Here is a 17,150-nt window from a genome sequence, read left to right on the forward strand (position 1 = left end):
GGAGGTCTTTCCTTTACACTCGACATCCTTTCGACAGTGACTTTTGTTTACACCAACCCCCTCTGTTTTATTTTGCCTCTCCAAGCAAAAAAAATAAAAAATAAAAAATAAAAAATCTCTATACATACTAATATTTGTAATTTTCAAAGTAACTCGCAAAGCCTTTTTCACTCAAAAGTCACCTATTCGCAAATTTAATGGTCCCTTATGGTCCTTTTTTTTACTCAACATCGCTTATAAGAACTTTTTTCTGTTAGTTAAATGGGCTCTAGTTTGTTAATTGCTACAGTATTAATTACTAAAATCAAGCATTTTGACTAGTTAAGACGATATTATGTTATCCGATCCATCAATCTGATTTTGATACTTCGATCTTAAATCAATGTAGATCCCCATGAAAGGTAAAAAAATACTCTTTAGTCGGTTTATCTATGGTTAACGGTGATGAAATAATGATGGTACGATTGTGATATCATAATTCTGATAATGATATTTCGTATGCTATACCTCAAGTAATGTCTGTAACTCTCGTTTTTAGAGACGACTCTAACAGCTTCTTACCTCCTCCAACTATTGGATTCTAAGTCAATGTCCTGATAAGATTTATTATAACTCAATAATTTTTTATTTTAAAATTGTAACCACTATTATCGGAGAAACGTAAAACTATTCCAGATTTTATATGTGTTACGTCACACCATAATTTATGTGTATTCTAATTGTTTTTGTTTCAACTACATGGAAACGGTAATATCTAAACTTTTTTTTTTTTTCCACAACCCAACTATTACATCACATTTGGCCCGTTAAGAGAATGGTCTGAAAACCGTCTTCAACTGGCTCGGTATGAATGATTTGGGAGAAAATACAGCCTCTTGCTCGAGCTCCTTTTGCAAGACTATCCGCTCGGACATTTGAACTTCTGAGGATATGGGTGAGGGTGAAATCCAAAAAGTTTTCCTGAAGGTTGCGAAAGGCTTCCAACTCTGATAAGAATGATGGCCAATCCGATGGCGATTCAGACATGCTTACAAGATCCGAGCAATCGGTTTGAAAGTATACAGATAAAATTTGTCTATCTTTTACGCAAGACATAGCCCACAATAGACTCTCCAGTTCGGCATGAAGGGCCGATAAGCTTCTACGACAGCTCTGTAGCCCAAACGTCTCGCCACCTCTTTCGTCCTTCAGGCTCCATCTGAACCCACTAACCAGGCCGATGCCTATCCAGGATGCATCAACCTGACAAATCGGGAACCTCTGGGTATCGGGTAAAGGACTGAGGAGCAAAGGAGTGTGCGGAGCCTCGTCTGATACGTCTTCTTCTTCTTCCGGTTGGTTTGCAATCATCCAACTTTCTGCTTCAACCTTGGCGTGGATCCAAGTATCTACAGAGGAAATTTCTTTCCCATTGAAGATCTTGTCATTCCTCGCTTTCCAAATATACCACAAGATCCAAGGATAGATATCCTTTTGAGGATCTGTCATACCTAACTCTTTTGTTTTTCAAAAGAGAAAGCTCATATTTTGGTAAATAGAGGTACTCGGGAAGAGACCCGGAAGAGACGGAAAGTCCGATAACGCCCAAACTTGTAAAGCCGGAGGACATAAAAACAAAAGATGATTGATAGATTCTTCAGGATTCCCACAGCGGGGACAACTCTTATCTGTTCCCATATGCCTATAGGTTAGGTTTTGGCAAGTAGCAATACATCCTGATAAAGCTTGCCACATTAAACAGATTTTTAATATCTAAACGACCATGTCAAATTTGGAATGAACAGATTTTTAATATATGCGTTCAATTGAATACTTTTATTAGATTTTAATCCCGTGCATCTGCACGGGAATTTTTCATTTTTTGTTTTTAATTTAATTTTTTAGTTTTTTTAGTAAAATTTATTTTTTTATCTATTTTTTTTTAAATCAAAAAATTTAAAGAAATATAACCTATATTTAAAGAAATCTAATCTATATTTAAGGAAATCTAACATATATTTAAACTTGATTAATTAAAATTTCTAATAATTTGAAATTTAATCTAAAAATAACCTATATTTAAAGAAATATAACAATATCTAAATCAATAATCAATTTTCGAAATTAAATAATATATAAAATAAAATGCTTTAAAAAAAATTAGGTGTGTTTGGAAACAGACACTAAAAGTGTTTCTGTTTTAATAGAATAGATGATATGATTAAATGAGTCATGTGAAATCGTTTATTAGTTTTTTCAACAAAAACAATCAAATCATTACCAATTAGCGTTAAAAACATAAAATAAAATCTTTATAATTTTCTAGTATAATGTATTTTTTCCAACACTAATTTGGATTATTACTTGGAGGATTACTATTGATAACATATCCTAATCTTTTGATGATATCGCAGGCGGTGTCAATTTGGAATTGCAGTTCCGCTCCTTTGTACATTTGTGATTTTCATGACTTTGAGGCCGATTACTTTCCCGATTAGACCCAAAAGAGAATGACCCAAATTATCATGATACACCTGCTCTCCAAGACGAAAATGTGTTAGAGTCCCCAGTTAATAATGTGGAAATAACATATTAGAGTTAAGCTTTATTTTTGTAGAGTTATGTCTCTTGGATGGTCTACACATGTCCTTGTTGCCCAATATACTTCTCATCGTTCTTCAAAGTCTCTTGCAACTACTTGAGGAATAATACATGTTATATGTTTTAGTAAATTTGAATTGAATGGATTCATTATATAATGTATTCAAGTCGATATTTTATAGTATTATTGAATGAGTCAAAGAACAAAGTTTTATACTAGTTTTCTACAATAGTGTATATCTTTCAACACTTACATATTTTGGATTAATTAGTTGAATGTTTATTCACCCAGTAGTCCGTCAATGATCTCTCGTGCTGGCTCCCATGACCATAAAAACAAAAACAAAAACTATGAGTTTGCTAAATTTTGTTACAACAGATATATTTACCACAACTTTTTAATACAAAATGGGAAATAAAAGGAATATTCATAGTAACATTATGGCATATGCTTCAAGATTATCCTGACGTGGCTTTGCAATATCTTATTTTTAACATCATCTAAGCCGTAAAGCAATACGATTAAATTTTGTGGGGAATCGGATTAATTTTACATAAAATAAAAAGTAAGTCCATGATGTTAACCCAAGTGAGCCTATGATGTTAACCTCTTAATTGTTTTTTTATTTATTTTGTACTATATTATAGCTCTACCGTGAAGAAATGAAACTAGTCATAAAGAATAGCATAATATAATTAAGGGGTCCAGTTATATGATGCAGTGTCGTATATCTTAACTTCTTGGCAAATATCTTATTGTTAATTTTCTATAATAAACTAATCATGCTGACTAGGATTCATTATTTCAAAGTTTCTCTAATTCTGTATTTAGATTCTTTGATAATGGATGTATCTATGTGCTTATTTATCTTAACATATTTTAAACACATTAAACAACGTTTTTAATCTGTGAATATTAATTACGAAATTAATATACAAATTACTTAAGCTTCATAATTCATCTTCCACGAAACAACCATACATAAACGACTATCAATTTCAAATCAGTAACTATTATATAAAGACAATTAAAAGAAAGGTTAAAGGACATTCTATTGAAATGCAAGTATTTATATATAACACTAGTTTTTCGCAAAAAAAAAAAAAAAATACAACACTAGCAGAACCGTTAAACATCACAAGAAACATATAGCTAAAAACCATAAAGATTCTCTTTTTTTTTTTTGTCATCTGATCTTATTATTATAAATTGAATCGCACACTCAAAACTACAAACAGAGCTCAAGCCACTAACCAGCATGGAAAAAAATCCATCTGGAGACAAAGCCCCAACACTAGGGAAACTTAAGAACTTAAGGATATCAATAAAACCGCATCACAAACAATGCGATCCATCTTCAAAGAAGAAGAAGCATACTCACCGAGCCAGAGCTGCCGACGGGTAGAGTAGGGCATAGAGGAAAGGGAAAAGGGACCATAAGACTCAACTAGCCGAGAAAAGACATCAAACCAGCAAAAGGGAAAAGGGACCATAACTTACATCACTTCAAATAGGCGAAAATAAATTTTCATAATCCAATTTCAGTTACGTTTTGATTTTAAATTTATAGATTCTCCAAGCATGGTAGGATAATTGGGCAATACATAAAGCTGCATTATTTTCTTCTGTGGACGATGACTTGACATCTCAATTGTTATGGGATAACAAGTATTTTATACAAATTTATGTAACATTATCCACCATTATTTAATAACGCTCATGTTGACACCTTTTTGAATCTCTTCCGAGTCATCCGGGATATAATTTGTCATATATGTTCCATTCGGTACTATATTGTATCTCACCACCATTTTTAGTCCATATTGTATTGATGATTGAAATGAATTCATCTCACCACCAACTAACATCTTAAATATGTTGCATTTGGGTCAGATATATAGTATCTGTTTGATGATTGCGTATGGTGTAAGATCAATGCCGAATATTTTTTTAAATATAAGATCAATGCAGAATATTTTTTAATACTTTTTAAGGTCATGTTCGTTTCTGTATCTGGATGCTGCATCTAGCTGTAAATATCCAAATGTTGTTTGTTTTTTCACAAAAAAATTTACATTCAGATTCAAACAAATTGATTGCATCTCAAAAATCTGGATATTCTAGATGCTGAGAAATAGAGAGTTCAGATGCAGCGTTTGCATCTAATTTATGTAAAAGATATGAATGCTCTTACTAAAATAAAAATCTCGATTTCTATAAACATCACAAAATTTTGATTTCCATAAACATCACAAAATCTCGGTTTTTCGCAAAAAAAAATGAAAAATTTTCATTTTCCGTTTTGACGTTAATTCTCGGTTTCTCGCCAAAAACAAAAATTTTCAATTTCCGCCAAAGATGAAAAATCTCGGTTTCTCACCAAAAACGCAAAATTTCGATTTTTCGCCAAAAACAAAAAACTATCGATTTCTCCCAAAACGTAAAATCTCGATTTCCCGCCAAAAACGAAAAATCTCGATTTCCCGCCAAAAACGAAAAATCTAGGTTTCTCGCCAAAAAGCAAAACCTCAAATTTCCGCCAAAAACAAAAACTCTCAATTTCTCGCCAAAAACGCAAAATTTCGATTTCTCGCCAAAATCGAAAATTCAAGGTTTCCCGCAAAAAACGCAAAATCTTTGTTTCTCGCCAAAAACACAAAATCTCGATTTTCCGCCAAAAAAAAATCTCTCGGTTTCCCGCCAAAAACGCAAAATCTCGGTTTTCCGCCAAAAACACAAAATCTCGATTTTCCACCAAAAATAAAAAATCTAGGTTTCTTGCCAAACGCAAAATCTCGATTTCCCGTCAAAAACGAATACTCTCGGTTTCTTGCCAAAAACACAAAATCTCGATTTTTCACCAAAAACAAAAAATCTAGGTTTCTCGCCAAAACGCAAAATCTCGATTTCCCGCCAAAAAAGAAAACTCTCGGTTTCTTGCCAAAAACGCAAAATCTTGATTTTTCGCCAAAAAAGAAAAATCTCAGTTTCTCGCCGGAAACGGAAACTCTTGGTTTGTCGTCGAAAACGCAAAATCTCGATTTCCTGCCAAAATCACAATATCTTAATTTTTTATCAAAAACTCAAAATTCCAGTAAAAAGTTTTCCCGTAAAATATACAAAATCATATTTTCTCACAAAAATGCAAAAAAAAACAAAATCTCATGTATTTTTAAAACTTAATTTGATAAAAATATCATTTATTAAAAAATAATAATTCAAAAGTATATATTTTTTAGTCATTTGATATATTTTGTATTCAACTATTTTTTTTAATTCAACGAACAATTTAGTATCTAAATAAAGCATCTTGATGCAAAATCTAGTTTCCAAAACAAACAGTATCTAGATGTTATATCTGAATGCAAAATCTAAATACAACATCTAGATGCAAAATCTAAATGCAGCATCTAGATCATAAAACGAATATGGCCTAAATGTTTTTAATTTCTCGTAAGAGATTACAATAGATTTAACTTTAACAGGGTCGAGTCGTTGACTACGAGCCTCACCATCCATATTCAATATAACATGTATTTATTAACTTTGAATGATACTCAGTCCCATTATTGGCTCCGTTTCAATCCAACTTTAATAAAGAAATGTTTGAGATGGTGTAAGAAGCTACGAAGATTTTATCGAAATGATTTGAAACTTTCCAAAGTCATCGCAAATTTTTTTTTCAAATCAAACTGTGAAAGATTAAAATATACTCCATTTGATTTGACATATTATCTATCGTTTAATTTTGTCTTAATTTTCAAATATATATATATATATATAAATATTACCTTAATAAAAGAAATATATATATATATCCAGATACAATAATGTGATTTTAAAATTTGTAAAATCTACCATATAAATCATACTAAACTAAATTTAAGACTCTAGATCCACCAAGAATCATATACATTATATTTGTGTTACAAAAATTTCATTTGAGAAAGAAAAAAATACACATTAACAATACGGCCGTTTACGGATAACTTCGTACGCTTTAGTTCTTAAATCGGTATATACCCCTTTGATAAAAAACGTCTAATTTAATTTCTGAGAGCATTGAAAAATATATTAATTCCGAGATTGTTATGTCGAAATATTTCATAACAAGTGTTAGTTACTTAGTTTGACAACAGTGATGGTTATTGGTTGATGACCATCATCGTACGTGTCAAAGGTATAACTGCTTTTGATATTTCCCTTCTTTAAATTTAGGCAAGATTTTTTTTTTTATATATGCAAGATTTTTGACTACAACAAAACGCCATTTTTCCAAAAATAAATATCATTTTTATAACTTTAAACTACAATATAATGTCATGCAGATTTTTTGATTGCCTCAACGTTAAACTGTAGTTGATCAATGAAGTTATGAAGACATGACCTCTTGGGCTAATCAGAGACATAACATTGTGTGTAGCCGTTCCGGAACACAAGAATTTGTAATGCGATGCAGATCTATCAGAGACAAAAAAAAGGGTTTTCCAATGATAGCGAGTGAAACCATGAACTCTTACAAAACAATTAGACTAAAAATATATGCTGCATTTAATATCGATACTCTTATGCCCAAAAATAACCAACAAAAGACTTAACTACATCAACTTTGTTTAAGGTATAAGATTATCTGTTTGCTTAAGCAAAAGCTCACGGTTTTAATTTATTACAATTTTTCTAATCTTATGGATCATCTCTACGGAAAAGTAAATGTAAACTTACCTTCTACTTATAAAAAAAATTAAATGTAAACTTAACAAAATAATTTAAATATCGAAATGCGAACTTAGATTACAATTTCATTTAGATACATTATTCCTTACAAAGATCATATAAATATATAGTTGGTTAATCCCAACCTTTAATGGATAATAAATTAAATGTAGCACATAAGGCTAGTATTTGTTAAAAATGCATCCAGATACAGATAAACTGTTCTGCGCTGATGAAAAACCAAATATTGATTTGATAAATCTTAACACATTTATGGATAATAACTGGAGATAATAAGAGATAAATACGGAAGTGTCAAAATCATAGTTAAAAAATAAAAATAAAATAAAGTGTCAAATCGGACGCAAAAATGTATTTAAATACAGTTAAGAAAAACTTCTTTAGCGCATCAATCATTCTCATCCTTTCTTGTGTTCTTCTGATATTTTTTGCCCCATTATTGTTTCTTCTCTATTAAACCCCACAAATATAAGAGAAAAGTCCAAATTTTCATCCATCTTCTCTCTTTTTTTTTTTGTTTTCATTTTTATTTTTTTGCGTGTTTGATTTATTTTCTCGGGTTTTGGTTGGTGGTAGAGAATCTCTTTCTCTTCGTGCTCTGTATCGTGATCATCGTCGGTGTTGGTAACTGCACATTTGAGGTATTAACTCTTTACCTTCTCACTTTCCAATTTTCACCCTTTTTTTCGCAACAAATTTTTATTTTTGGTTCTTGGTGTTTTCTTCACCAATTGAATGGTTTTTCTACTGAAATCTCCTCTCTTTTTTTTCTTCGTTCTGGGTTTTTGTCTAAACCCTTTCTGGAATCGTGAATGGTTTCTTCTCGTGGTCTTTTTATCTTTAAAAGCTGTTTTTTTTTCTTCTTGTGCTTTTGTCGGCGATGTCGATCAATAAGTGTGCTGAAAGGTTTAGCTTTTGATGATCTGAATAGGACAAGCTAATTGGGTTAGTTTCGTAACATGAAGCAACCTGGTTCTGTGTTTGTTTGATCTTCTGAGTGTTTAATCATGCTATTTGTTCAACGATCTTCTGTGTTTTGATTCTGATTTCATAAACTGGCGACTTATACTATAGTATTGGTATTGGATTAAAGCTCTCTATCAATTGACAGTTTTTAGACTTTCTTCAATAGCAAAGAAAAAAAAAGATTACTTTCATGCCCTTTTGGATGTGAAGTTGATTATTTCTTCACGTCTTTAGTTTGATCATAACTTTGAGTTTTGCTTCTGTCTTTTTATCTATTTATTTGGTTTTATACGCAATCTCGTATTGATTAAGCATTTTTATTGGTTTTAGGTTTTAGTTTCTTCTCTCAATCAGTCTTTCTTGCTTGCATGTTAATTTTTCAACACATGACTTGAGATTTCAAATGTGTTATTCACTCTTGTATCTTGATTTTCAACGTATATCTGATCTGTGATGTTTCCAATGTATCTGGGTCTAATCCGTTTTATCAATTTATTCCTCTTCTAATCTGCAAAGCAGACATAGATTACTGAATGGATATTCCACAAGAATTAGCTGGAGCTTGGGGGATTCCCTCTGGATTTGGTCGCCACCATCGTCCCTCCAGTGATGCTACTTTGTTCTCCAGTTCTCTACCTGTTCTTCCCCGTGGAAAACGTACAAACCAAACTCCCTTAATCGTGTTATATATATACATACATTTTCTCTCTTTTGCTTACAAGTAGTTTTTGCTTTTGTTTTGCAGTGCAATTGAGTGAAAACAGAGATGGTTTCTCATTGATAGATGATGCGGCTGCTTCTCGTCCGAACAAATTTCACGAAAGCCTTGATGATATTGAATCTCATTCCATTGGAAACCTGCTCCCTGATGAAGAGGATCTTTTGACAGGAATGATGGATGATCTTGACCTTACCGAGTTACCAGATGCTGATGATTATGATCTTTTTGGTAGTGGAGGAGGAATGGAACTTGACACTGATTTTCGAGATGGATTGAGCATCAGTGGTCCTCCAAGGTTATCCATTTCAAGTCTTGGTGGAAATGCAGTTCCGCAATTCAATATTCAAAATGGTGCGGGAACAGTCGCTGGTGAGCATCCTTACGGTGAACATCCCTCGAGAACATTGTTTGTCCGGAATATTAACAGCAATGTAGAGGACTCTGAACTCAAAGCTCTCTTTGAGGTAACTTCAACAAACATTGACCTTATAACAAACTTACTATATAGAAACTGATGGGTTTTTTTTTGTTGTTATGTGGCAGCAATACGGTGACATTAGAACACTCTATACTACTTGTAAGCACAGGGGATTTGTCATGATATCTTATTATGACATTCGTGCTGCTCGAATGGCTATGCGTTCTCTACAGAATAAGCCACTTAGACGGAGGAAATTGGATATTCATTTCTCAATTCCCAAGGTTCTTTCTTTAAATTGTGAGCGTTTCTTGATCCAGCTCTAATCGTCTCTAATTGGTCTGTTCCCTGTGTAATCTGTAGGATAATCCATCTGAGAAGGATATGAATCAAGGGACATTAGTGGTTTTTAACCTGGATCCTTCAATTTCTAACGATGACTTGCACGGCATTTTTGGTGCTCATGGAGAGATCAAAGAGGTGATAGATATATTTCTGTTTTTCTTTCTTTCTTAACAAAGCGTTGTGTATTTTTGATTCCATTGAGGTGGTTTGGAAGATAAAACATCCATGTTAAGTGCTGTTTTCTCCTCCTGAAAAGCAGATAAGGGAAACACCGCATAAGAGGCATCACAAATTCGTTGAGTTTTATGATGTTCGAGCTGCTGAAGCAGCATTAAAGGCTTTAAATAGGTGTGAGATAGCTGGAAAACGTATAAAAGTTGAACCTAGTCGCCCTGGAGGAGCTCGTCGAAGGTTTGTATCTTTCTTTGATCCGCCACATTCACTTATCATTTATAATATATCTCTGACATCTGATCATATATTTGATCTTCTAGCTTGATGTTGCAACTTAACCAAGAACTTGAGAACGATGATTTGCATTTCCTACCGCTGCTTGGTTCACCCATGGCAAACTCTCCTCCAAGTGAGTCTGTTAACTATATGCGTCTCTTCAAACAAAGTTGTAATTTTTGACATCCTTAAAGGCTAACACTGTGTGATGTGGTGGTAGGTAACTGGATGCAGCTGAACAGTCCCGTTGAAGGTAGTCCGCTTCAAAGTGTAATGAGTAGGTCACCCGTTTTCGGAATAAGTCCTACAAGGAACAGCCACTTGTCTGGTTTGGCTTCTGCTCTAAATTCACAAGGACCAAGCTCCAAGCTTGCACCCATCGGTAGGAGTCAAATTGGTAGCAATGTGTTCCAACAGTCGTCGCATTTATTCCAAGAGCCAAAGGTGGATAACAAGTACACTGGAAATCTTTCACCTTCTGGTCCTTTGATATCAAATGGAGGTGGGATTGAGACGTTATCGGGATCGGAGTTTCTCTGGGGGAGTCCTAACTCACGCTCTGAACCTTCGAATTCTTCGGTTTGGTCAACATCATCCGCTGGGATTCCATTCTCCTCAGCTCGTGCAGACCGATCTGTTCCATTTCCACATCAGCATCAAACTCAGAATCGCAGCCTTCATCATCTCCATGTTGGGTCTGCACCATCTGGTGTTCCTCTAGAAAAGCATTTTGGATTCTTCCCAGAGTCCTCTAAGGACACATCGTTCATGAACTCTGTTGGTCTTCAAGGAACGAGTGGAGTGGGTCTCAATGGTGGAAGTTTCCCGTCAAAAATGACAAATCATGGGATCATGAACCAAGGAAGCATGGCTGAGAACGGTTTCTCAAGTTACAGAATGATGTCTTCTCCGAGATTCAGCCCCATGTTCTTGAGCAGCGGTCTAAACCCAGGACGGTTCTCCTCTGGCTTTGATGGGTTGTATGAAAATGGAAGGGCACGTAGAGTCGAGAGCAATTCGAGCCAGGTCGAAAGCAGGAAGCAGTTTCAACTTGATTTGGACAAAATTATGAATGGAGAGGACCCTCGAACTACCTTGATGATTAAGAACATCCCAAATAAGTAAGCTTTTCTTTTCTTTACCATTACTTCTTGTGCAATATTGCTCGGAAAATGACTCTTCCTTTTATGCTCTTAACAACAGATACACCTCGAAAATGTTGCTAGCTGCTATTGATGAAAAGAACCAAGGAACTTACAACTTTCTGTATTTGCCCATTGATTTTAAGGTAAAAAAGATTCATTAAAGATTCGAAGGTACGAATTAATAAATGATACATGGAGCGGTTAATAAATCTGTGGCTGTGCAGAACAAATGCAATGTTGGCTATGCATTCATCAACATGCTCTCTCCAGATCTCATCATTCCATTTTACGAGGTCTTCTTCTCTCTGCGCTTTCCTTCTAAGACATTGTTAAAATTCAGTTGAGATAACTCAGAAGATGAACTAACAAAACATATTATGTTTGCAGGCTTTTAATGGGAAGAAGTGGGAGAAGTTCAACAGTGAGAAAGTAGCTTCATTGGCATATGCTCGGATACAAGGAAAATCTGCCCTTATAGCCCATTTTCAGAACTCAAGCTTGATGAATGAAGACATGCGTTGCCGTCCAATTATCTTCGATACATCTATCAACTCAGACTCTGTTGAACAGGTAAAAGCCTGTTAAAAAACATTATTCTTTGGTCTGAAACAACTACAACCCAAATGATCCCTAAGGAAGTTAATGCTGCATACATATTGAGAGGCTATGTTGTTTACAGGTTAATGTTGAGGAAAGTAAGAATGTGGATCTTCTTGAATCGGAGCTCAATGATGATGGCAGAGAGAAAAGCTGACACAAGGGGAGAGAAGGCTCAGTGTTGTGATCGTCACTGTTTTTTTTTTTTTAAGTACTAATTTTTAACCGTACATATTGGAAAAAAGGCAGAGTTAACTGATGCAGAAACCTGCAAACTGTGTTTTCGATTTGCAGGTTTTAAATGCTGCAGCTTTGAGTATCCACTCTGCTTCTTTTTTTTTTTCTCCTTCATGTTCTTTTTTGGTTTCATGGAGTATATATAGAAAAACCATGAAATACTCTCTCGGTTTTAACTTTTATGTGGGTATGATGTTGTAACTCTTGAAACTCCTTGTTTCTTTTATTAAACGCTTTGGCAATTTGTACAGTAAAGAAAAAGAGTACTCTCTTAAGTCATTTGTCCTTTTTTTTGTTGCTGATAAAATTCAATCTTGCTGCACACAACATATAAAGAAAAAAAACAATGGAAGTTCTTTTTTTTTTTGTCGTCAAAACAATGGAAGTTCTAAACAATCAACGAGAACGAATTTTTTTATTTAATTATCTTCAATTATTGAGCTAAATTGTTGATCAGCATTGGGAGTTTTGTCTTGTCCCAAGTGTAAGAAAGATCATTTTACAAAACCGAAGCAAGACCCGTGGCATGTCGGTCGTTTAATTGGATATTTCAAAGCTGACGTGGAATCCTAAGTGGTAGATTAGCATTCGAGTTTGATGCCAACGGTGGAGATTCAAGATTCTTTTGATGATTGTGATTTCAGTTTCCAATCACGTGTAAAACGGGGCCCCACTCCTTTTGCGCTAATTCTAGACCGTCCACGTGACGATCATATATATTGCATGCAATGAAATCCAATTTAACGGAAAGATCATACCGTCGGTTAAATTAAATAAAGGAATCACTCCGTCATCTTCCACCACCGTCTCTCTCTCTCTAAAGTAAACAAATACTTACTGAGCAGCATGGCGAGTCTCTGTATCTCATCGTCCCGGATCGTCTCTCTCCACCACCAGAAACCGTTTCTCTCTCTTAAACTCCGGCCTCGTTCTTCAGATCTCTCCGGTATTGGTCACGGCACGAGTGGTGTTTGCTTCAATCCGCTAAGGTAACATAGACACACAGGGATTCTAAAATTCTCTCAATCAGTGGATTTGGATTCTATTACATAATTCTTCTCGTCTGAATGTTGGCAGAGTATCGATAGATCGCCAGCGAACCGCGACGGTGTCTACGAGAGTTGAGAAGCAGCGAAAGAGAGGATCGAGTGTGGTCTGTTATGCTGTTCCGATGTCTGCTCATAATCTACAATGGATCTCCGCAATTTCATGCGTGTATGATCTCTCTCATTTTCAGTAATTGTGAATGTCAGTGAAAATACTGAACTTAGTTTCATTCGGAAATGGAACAGTGTGAATCTAGGACTTATATATACCAAAAGATTTACAGGATTCAGGAATTTTAGCTTGTATGTATTCGTTTGACTGCGAAAGTGAATTTCGATAGCTGATTGTGTAATTTCCAGTTTTTTTTTTAAAATGTAAACAGCATGAGCTCAATGTTATACTGAAATATGGTGTTTTTTTTTCTTTCTTTGTTCTAGTGGATTAATGCTTGCAAGGGGTACCGGTATTCACAAGTCCTTTGTTGTTCCACTATTTGCTCTAACCGCACCATCGGGCATTATCTCCTGGGCAAAGTAAGCTTTTTTAATGGCTATGTGATTACTTTTTTTCATTACTAATGCTTGGTGGTGTTTACTATGTAGCTTCTCTTCTTCTTCTTTTTTTTTTTTTTTTTTTCTGTTTCCGTTTAGTCGGGATGAGAGAACTTCAAGTCATTAACTTTCTGCCTCTGATTTTTGCAGGGGTGAATATGGCATCTGGGCAGCATTCCTGGCGCTTCTTGCTCGTCTCTTCTTTGCTTTTCCAGGTTTCTTTTCATCTTCAAGTGTATTTTTTTTGGTTTAACTGGCTTTTACTGGGAAAGAATTTTGAATCATGTTAATAATAAAGACCTGTTCTGTCAGAGACTAAAATTACTATATACAAACGAGATTCATGGATGTCTGTCTCATCAGATCTTAAATTTTCAGAAGTTTTATCCCTGTCTTTATGTCCTTGTAATTCTTTCCGGAATGCTTTTTTTTTTTATAGGTGAACTTGAACTGCCATTCATTGCATTACTCTTGGCGATTGTGGCGCCACATCAAGTGATGAGCATAAGGTTAGAGTCTTAGAGAATGTATCAGGGTTTACTTTTCTTTTAGTCGAGACTCAGTGGCTCCATCTACGTGCAGAGGGAAGCAAGAAGGGGCTCTCATTTCTTTGGCGATATCGTGTTTTCTGGCCTTCCAGCATTTCTCACGAGCAGGCAGCTTGCAGAAAGCGTTTGAGCAGGATTCAGTTGTCGCCACTCTAGGCATCATTGGTGTCACAGTTGTATCGATCCTGTTCTTGATATAACTATACTCGTGTGCAAAAAAGGACTGTCATCTGTAAATCACTGTAACAATGTGTATGAAGAAACAATGTACTGTATTTATTTACTCAATGTTACTCAAGTTAATGTGCTTGTGTTTATCCACTGTTTATGAGATGCTTGCATTTGGTACTATTCGCTGGTAACATCTTGATCTTTTAATCGCGTATAATTCCAAGATTAACTAGTTTTTGGGGTCGAAAATATCCACTTAGAAGATCATGAATAGAGAAACTGGAAGAGCATTGTTAAGGATATTGTGGAGCTCGTCTCTCCATCAACGGTGTGCCAGTTTTGGGATGCTGCAGGTATGTAACTACTTGAAGTAGCCATCATTTTATTTTGTTGTGTATATTTCCATTGCTATTCCCTAATTATCAATCATGTCTGATATTGCTTTTGTATTTTTTTTTAACCGTTCCCTAAGTATTTTACTCTCTAAAACTGTGGAGAGATACATTATGCTTAATGAGTCTACAAGAATGTATATATCCTAAGCCCTTTGATTTTGTAATATCTCCTAGTAAATAAATATACTTTCCATGATGAACTATAGCAAGAGAACAGATGATGAGTGCAAGGTCTTGGGATTAAAATCTTCTTTGCTGATCACGGCTTGCTTTCTTGAACTCCATACATCGTGATGGTATGTATAGAAAACACGCTTTGTGATTTGCAGAGAATGATTGAAACCCTGGAAACCCTTGTCCGTTTAAAGATAATTTTGCCTGAGCAATGGCATTAGTATCCCAATTGCTGTAAATATTGAGAGGAAGCTATGTGACACAGTAGTTGCTGAACTCGGAAGCCCTGTTGGCTCTGCTACGCCGAAGGGTGGTCCAGAACCAGGTATGCCTATAGTTGGAGTTGTTATTGGGGGTGGGTATGTAGTAGAAGGTGGGGAACTAAAATCTGGTGGACTCGGTTGACTTGGCGGGCTTGTGCTACATTTAGCAAAAATAAATCAGTTTTGTATTTCTCACTTTTTCTCACAGTTTAAAGACGTTGAGTTTCGTGGAAAGAGGAACCATACCTGACTGTTCCTGATGATGATGAGAAGCGACAGCTTCCTTTACCTGGAGCAGTATAAGAGCAGATTTGAATACCAGTCTCAAGCATAAAAGGTGAAAACTCTAGTTGTTATAAGAGCTCTTTAATACATTGGATACATATGATGGGATAGTTTATCTAATTTCATGAAACTTATCCTAAATCACTCGAAACATTGTTCAGTTGTGGAGGTCTCAAGTAGCTCACACCATTCATGTAGGTAGCAAAGAAAAATGTAGGATTTCTCTTTGAAGACTTGTACATACAAAAAAAATGGTCTTACTTGGATCTGTGCTGGTAAGTTGTGCTGCCCCACCAAAATTGCAGCTGTCTGAACCAGGATGCTTCTGGTAATAACTATTGAAAGCAAAGGAAGCATGATCACGGATAGTGTTAGGCTCATAACAGCTTGCACCTTGTTGGATCTGGCCACAATCAGCTCCTCCATACCCACAAGCGTAATCCAAAGCCACCTGCAATGATGTTGGCGAAGCATTTGCCTTAGCTATGCACCACTGGCCACCACCACCACCACCTCCACCACCTGCACCAGTGTCACCACCACCGCCACCACCAGTTGCACCACCACCACCTGCACCGGTGTCACCACCTCCACCTCCACCAGGTGCACCACCACCACCACCTGCACCGGTGTCACCACCACCTCCACCTCCACCAGGTGCACCACCACCTGTTGGTGTGGTACCATCAAGTGGTGGGTAACCACCTGTTGGTGTGGTGCCATCAAGTGGTGGATAGCCACCACCGGTAGGTGGTGTACCATCAAGTGGTGGATAACCGCCGGTTGGTGTATTTGGGTTGGTGATTGGACCAGGGAATGTTGTGGAAGGCGGAGATGGTTGTGTTATGGTTGGTGTGGTGGTACTGCCACCGGGAGATGTAGGATTAACAACTGGTATATCACCTTGTCCTCCCTGAGCTATAACATCTATAGCTGAAACCAAAGCAAATCATCACAAAAAATCAGGTTAGTTCATTGCAAAAACACTGACACTCTTTAACCTTCAACAATCCTTTCATTCTGAATGTGCAGGAAAAGAATACAAAGCAGTCTATTCACGATCCTAATGTTGTATCAGACGTAGAGTGATTACGTGAAGTGATTAGAAGACATAGAAGCATGATCTGAAAACATCGGGGAGCTAGACGGTGAGTCATTTTCTTTCCGTTCCTCCTCGTTTAGGAAAGCTTTTGAGAGAAAAAGAAAGAGAGATGGAGAGAGACTTCTCAGGTAGCCTTTGGGATTTGGTAGAGGAAAGATAGAATGCTTGCGAAGAAGTTCCCTCTCAGGTATAGATATATAATATATATAATGATGAAAGGAGAAAGAGAATCATAGAATCAAAGATTTCTTGGGATGGGAGAGAGAAGGGACGCGAAGACATGTATGAGAGGGAGAATAAAAGAAAACTTGAGAAAGGAGAAACTAGGAAGCTAGAATCCTCAAGCAAAGAGAAAACACCATAAAGAGGAAAAGGTATTTACAGATAAACTTGTTTAGTACAGGAAAAATCTATAAGCTC

General features: G+C 35.7%; 3 protein-coding genes across 4 annotated transcripts; 2 read left to right on the forward strand and 1 right to left on the reverse strand.

Moving 5' to 3' along the window:
• Positions 1-7,758: 7,758 nt before the first annotated feature.
• Positions 7,759-12,449, forward strand: LOC18992154 (protein MEI2-like 5). 2 transcript variants are annotated; one of them, XM_006415514.2, is made up of 12 exons: positions 7,759-7,956; positions 8,801-8,938; positions 9,027-9,466; positions 9,546-9,704; positions 9,784-9,900; positions 10,025-10,176; positions 10,260-10,348; positions 10,436-11,336; positions 11,419-11,503; positions 11,585-11,653; positions 11,748-11,930; positions 12,040-12,449. In XM_006415514.2, exons 2-12 carry the CDS (start codon positions 8,815-8,817, stop codon positions 12,112-12,114), a joined length of 2,394 nt encoding a protein of 797 aa, XP_006415577.1. In that variant the 5' UTR covers positions 7,759-7,956; positions 8,801-8,814; the 3' UTR covers positions 12,115-12,449. The 2 variants fall into 2 exon arrangements, with proteins under 2 accessions (XP_006415577.1, XP_024007796.1); XM_024152028.1 differs by lacking the exon at positions 7,759-7,956 and adding an exon at positions 8,059-8,260.
• A 487-nt stretch (positions 12,450-12,936) lies between these two features.
• LOC18992155 (cold-regulated 413 inner membrane protein 2, chloroplastic) lies at positions 12,937-14,679 on the forward strand. Its single transcript, XM_006415516.2, has 6 exons — positions 12,937-13,183; positions 13,272-13,409; positions 13,679-13,774; positions 13,943-14,007; positions 14,232-14,301; positions 14,375-14,679. Exons 1-6 carry the CDS (start codon positions 13,041-13,043, stop codon positions 14,538-14,540), a joined length of 678 nt encoding a protein of 225 aa, XP_006415579.1. The 5' UTR covers positions 12,937-13,040; the 3' UTR covers positions 14,541-14,679.
• A 301-nt stretch (positions 14,680-14,980) lies between these two features.
• On the reverse strand, positions 14,981-16,867 carry LOC18992156 (pro-resilin). The gene is made up of 4 exons (XM_006415517.2): positions 16,722-16,867; positions 15,890-16,561; positions 15,590-15,632; positions 14,981-15,500 (listed from the first exon to the last, which is right to left on the reverse strand). The coding sequence occupies exons 1-4, from the start codon at positions 16,783-16,785 to the stop codon at positions 15,269-15,271; spliced, it is 1,011 nt and encodes a 336-aa protein (XP_006415580.1). The 5' UTR covers positions 16,786-16,867; the 3' UTR covers positions 14,981-15,268.
• Positions 16,868-17,150: the final 283 nt, after the last annotated feature.

Source organism: Eutrema salsugineum, unplaced genomic scaffold (genome assembly GCF_000478725.1).
Source record: "Eutrema salsugineum unplaced genomic scaffold, Eutsalg1_0 scaffold_5, whole genome shotgun sequence".
NCBI lineage: Eukaryota > Viridiplantae > Streptophyta > Magnoliopsida > Brassicales > Brassicaceae > Eutrema > Eutrema salsugineum.